Raw genomic sequence first — 5,195 nt, forward strand, 5'->3', positions numbered from 1 at the left:
TTCCAGTAAAGATTGCACCACGTTGATTATTTATTCCTTGTTTGATGTGACAAGAGTGCCTCTAACTAGTATCTTATTGGAACAATGGGAAATCTAAATCTTTAACTTTGTTACCTGCAAAATGCAGAAAAGAATCTTATTGGCCACTTATAGTACTATTTGTTATGTTATCAATATAACCAAAGTGTAATTTGCTCTACTTCCCAGCAATTCACACTAAGTGTAACCCTCCTTATTCATAAATAGCACACACTATCTCTGTGGACTTTGAACTATAGCACGCAGGGGCAGTATGGCTGTTTAATGGATCCAGACGTTTAGACTTGACACTGACTTTACTACGTTTGGCTTAGTGATAAAAGTCTTAACATGTCTTTAATAGACCATCTAACAGGAAACCAATTGTCAGCTTGGCCACGCTTCCCAGGACAGATGGAACATCCACATGTTTTGAGAGGTAAATAAATAGTGTGGCCTGGCATTATGTAGAATTCATGTACTGGAAATAAATTAATTAAATATGAAACTGTTCTAAGGGGAAGTGCGACAATTCTTGATCTCCTTTGATAGTATGTGAATTATTTATACTTAAGGGTAGCGTTATTCATTCATCTTCCAGCAGCAAGGGGACGTTACAACTGCATGAGAAAATGTGGACAAAGAGACAATTCTAGGAAGTAATATAAAGATATGAAGCTCTTCTGTATATACACTTTATGATACTTTTTGGAATCTGTAGTGTTTTAATGTGCTAAAATGATCCTTAGTTGTTACTGGACCTCAAATACCATCTATATTATTCAGCCAGTAGATAATAATTTTAGTTCAACAACAGTTTGGAAGAAAGTCCAAGTTTCCTGTATGACAAGATGGCCAGCAATGAAAGGGTTGAGAAACAGCAAGATGACGTCTTTTAAATGTGCTCTATTTGTCGCCTCGCAATGTTGGTCTCTTTCAAATGCATTCTTCATAATGACTGAAGCCAACCAATCACAGTGCTCTGACAGGTAAATCTTGAGACTGACAGGTAAGCCTCAAGATTTAGCTGTCAGAGCACTCGGATCTGTGGAGTACGGGGGGAAGACACTATGCATACAAATAGGCGTGCGCACGGGGTGTGCCCAGGCACACCGTAAAGTGTCCCCCTGGACATATAGGGAAGGGGGAGCATGACTGCTGCCCAGGATAGTGGGATAGTATAATGGGAGCAACAATGTTGCAAAGATGTAAGGATTTATAAGGGGGGGAGCAGGGGAGGAGACTTACCAGTCAGAAGGAGATTGTCAGTCACCCTGGTTTAATTTCCCACCCTCCCTCCCTGGTTTGTTTTGTGGTGTGTTGGTGGTTTCTTGTGTTTTTTCTCATTGTCACAGCTGGCGGTTTTCCCTGGACAGCGGAATCGAAAAGGAAAGGAGTATGACGCAAGGTCACCTTGGGGAGACGACAGTCGGCGCAAGACTGATGGCTAGCGACGGCTGTGTTGGGCTCTTGGCGAACAAAGAAGGAGAACTGCCTGTTGGGTCCTCACCCAACAGCTGGCAGGAATTAAGAATTACGTTTTACTGTTTAATAAAGCTGTGGCCGTTGCCCTTATCCACTTAAAAGGTGTCCAGTGTATTATTTGGGGGCAACGGTGGGATGGTATATGGGTCAGCAGTCATGAAGCCGGAAGGCAGCTGCTGAGCAAGCCGGTAAGGAGATCAAAAGGTCTCCTTGACTAGTGCAGTGACACCCCACCAGAAGCTGTCTCACTTAGGCCTCTAACCCCATCTACTGTTCCTAAACCCATTACTACAGCCCCTAACACCCCCTCACCCCTCACTACACGTTCTAACCCCCCACTGCAGGTCCTAAGCTACCATTACTGCCCCTAACCCCACCCTATAGGTACTAATTCCCAACTTTGGCATCTAACCCCAACTACTGCCCCTATGCTCCCACTTCAGCCTGTAATCCCCCACTACTATTCCTAACCCCACACTTAGGCCTCTAACCCCCACTACAGATCCTAACTCCCCCAATTTAGCATCTAGCCCCCATATCCCTCACTACTGCCACTAACGCCTACAAAAGTTCCTTATCCACACACTATATCTTCTAACCCCACTTCAGCTCCTAACCCCCAACCACAGCAGGGTCAGGGGGAATCTTTGCAAACTATGCAAAGACTATGAACATAATTGAGACAATTTAAAGCATTGTTTAAAGGATAAGTTTACCATGCTATTGAAAGTTAAATGTTACTCTGGTTTAATGAGAGTTTACTGTAAACTGCAAAACTAATACTTTACGTGTGAATATAGCATTGAATTTACTTTTATAGATTAATCTGTAAGATGTGTCCCTTGTACATAATTGTGAGAAATCTAATGATCAGCTCGTCAAATTATGGGAAATGTGTGTTTAACAAATTGAATCCTAAAGATGTGTACATTTTAATAGCTTTTTATACTGTGTAATTCATTTTGTGGCAAATATTGACCCCTAATTGCATTATAGAGATTAAAAGGGCAAAATAAATTGTGGAGATGAAAAGAGCAAAAAGGCATGTTAAAAAAAAAAAAACATTTTATTGACATCACCAATTAAGACATCTGAAATTCAGACTTTAATATTCACTAGACAATATAAAAATAAATTTGAGCCTAGATTATATATTATAAATTCACATTAGTTTAATATACAGATAATTCCTGCAAACATTGCAGACAGTGTAAAATACACAATACTGTATTAATATCATCCCAGTAATGGAGATTATAGCAGAAAATATAATAAAAGTCACATATCAAATACATGTAACTCATTCAATGCTAATCATGTAGTAACACATGTTACAGTATATACATCCATAGATTGAATGGATTAACATTAATATTCCTCCCAGAGAATACAGCTATTGTAATATACAATAAAGGTTTATCATTCAATATTTCATAGCTTTTTACTACCCCATGGATTAGATCATAATATATCATAATATATAGCAAACCCAGGGTAGGAAACATTATAGAACTGTGTCCCAGTCACCATAATATGGCGCTTACTGGTCAAACATCCCCATCTCCCCCTACTCAGCTAGTAACACTGTACCTAGAATTACATGGTAATAATATTATTACACACTGCAATAAACAACCTTCATAGAAGGAAACTAATAACATTGTTAACAATCTAGTACAGCCCTGATCCAATGACTCCAATCATTTCATGTAAGATTGCAGTAATTCCTGGCCTGAGCTGTTGTTTTAATATAAAACATACTTGGCTAATAGCATTAGTAACATGCGTACACTATCATTATATGATAAAACACTAGCCATGTAGAATATTACATATTCTATCCAATCATCCTTAACAAATACATATTTATTACAAGCCACCAGTAGCATATTGTCCATATGAGGAGGACAGGCACATGGTGATATGGGCTGCCATTTCCATACTATTAAATAGAATACAGGCTTCTAGTTCCAGTTCAGTCCATAGAGTAACTACCAGGGTCTCCAGATGGCTTTGCTGGCTTTGTGTTTGCTTGTGGTCTGGCTAAAAGTAACTTTAGAAGATAATTCCCCTTCTGGAAGAGTTTGTGTCCAATGGATGTTCTGCAGCAGCTTCACCTGGGCCTCTGTCTGTCTGTGCTGGGATAGGAAGCCCTCAGAGACCTGGAGACACTTGGAGTAACCTTCTGTGTAGCTCTGGCTGGATGATGGAGCAGCTAAAGGGGAGAAGAGAAGACCATTATTAGAATGACATTTCATTTAGTGTTTGAGTCTCAGTGACAGATGATCATTTCTCCTGATGTGAAAGACACACAGGTCAGGATACTTACTTTTCCCAGCCAGGTGCTGCTGCAATAAGGTCACTGTCATCTCCAGAATATCCGCTTTCTCTGGTTTGGATGGAAGATGCTGTTTGTGAAACTCTTTCTCCAGTAACATCCTGAGCTGCTCAATGCTGCTGTTAATCCGATCTCTTCTCATCTTCTCAATCACTGGCTTCCTGAGCTGGAGAAAGGAACAAACACATTACATTAGTATAAATACAGCTTTATCTGGCATGGTAAAATGTCTAACTAAGTAATATGAACAATCAATGAATAAAGTTATTTTTTTCTGCAAAATCCCCCCTTCCCACCCGGGGCCCAGTATCAGCCATTGATCAGGGCTTACCTTCCTCATCCCTTGTGCACTGTGCCCATTGCCATCAGCCGGCACCATGCTAGGAATAGAAGGGGCCATGCTGTCCAGTCAGTGGGTGAGAGCTGGAGTCCTGTCTGCTATGTGATCCAGTGATATGCAGCTAGTGAGGCAGGCAGGCCCTCTATATACTGCTCTCTCTGTATAATGATATGTGAGGACCAGACTGAGCACAGGTTCCCACACTCAGCAGCCAATCACAGCCCCTGCAGGGACAATAGGAGTGTGTCCATTAATAGGGCATCTGGTGCTGTGAATAGAGGAGGAAGCAGGGGGGTAATCTGTGGCATAAAGCTGGAGTGTGGGAAAGAGCTGCTCCAACGGGCTACTGCAAATAAATATTGATAGCCACATGTGTTACCTGGCCCATGGCTAAATGAGCAATTATCTTCTAGTTGGGATGAAGTAATTCCTTCTGTGGCTTTAATAAGCTATGTCCATAAGTGAGCCAGAGATTCACATGTAATAAAGTAACAGAATACGAAATCATGTTAACCTTAAAGGTATTAAACTGTTGAACCAATATTGTAGCAGTGCTAAAGATACTTCTGAGTAAAGTGTCCCTCTTTGTCCAATTGAAATGTTGCAAAGTATGAAGATAGAGCAAAAATAGAATTTTCTTAAATTACGACAAGCTTGAGTTAAAGAGAGGTTTAACAGGAAGGTGCCAGAAACAGCAACAGTTCATAAATATCAACGATACTTGCTGATACTAGCTTTAAGACTGGCAAACCATCTTTGGAGTTGTAGTTCCACGGCAGGTGGGATCTATGTTCTGACCATGATATAGATAGTATAGATTTAGATCTAATTAAGAATGAGGGGAGGATATTACATTTCTGTCATGACCGCAATGTAAAATTAAGGACAATCTGCTCATCATCCCATGGGATGGAGGATGTTTTGAAGAGATAACATTTGTCCATCAATACAGAGAGTAGAGATAATTCCAATAAAAAAAAAAAATAATTAATTCATCGAGGTGATGCCTTTTCA

At 40.3% G+C, this 5,195-nt stretch overlaps 1 protein-coding gene across 1 annotated transcript; it reads right to left on the bottom strand.

The window, feature by feature from the left end:
- Window positions 1–3,494: 3,494 nt before the first annotated feature.
- LOC134577266 (transcription factor HES-5-like) lies at window positions 3,495–4,241 on the bottom strand. The gene is made up of 3 exons (XM_063435962.1): window positions 4,173–4,241; window positions 3,833–4,007; window positions 3,495–3,718 (listed from the first exon to the last, which is right to left on the bottom strand). Exons 1-3 carry the CDS (start codon window positions 4,239–4,241, stop codon window positions 3,495–3,497), a joined length of 468 nt encoding a protein of 155 aa, XP_063292032.1.
- Between the last annotated feature and the right edge of the window lie 954 nt (window positions 4,242–5,195).

The sequence above is a fragment of the Pelobates fuscus genome, chromosome 11, assembly GCF_036172605.1.
Source record: "Pelobates fuscus isolate aPelFus1 chromosome 11, aPelFus1.pri, whole genome shotgun sequence".
In the NCBI taxonomy this organism is placed as follows: domain Eukaryota; kingdom Metazoa; phylum Chordata; class Amphibia; order Anura; family Pelobatidae; genus Pelobates; species Pelobates fuscus.

Bases quoted from the DNA above. Each gene is read 5' to 3' on its own strand.
- LOC134577266 (XM_063435962.1), bottom strand. From the start codon at position 4,241: ATGGCCCCTTCTATTCCTAGCATGGTGCCGGCTGATGGCAATGGGCAC. The intron at 4,008-4,172 runs GTAAGCCCTGAT...TCCTTTCTCCAG, and splicing joins GTGCACAAGGGATGAGGAAG to CTCAGGAAGCCAGTGATTGA. The intron at 3,719-3,832 runs GTAAGTATCCTG...TCTCCCCTTTAG, and splicing joins GCAGCACCTGGCTGGGAAAA to CTGCTCCATCATCCAGCCAG.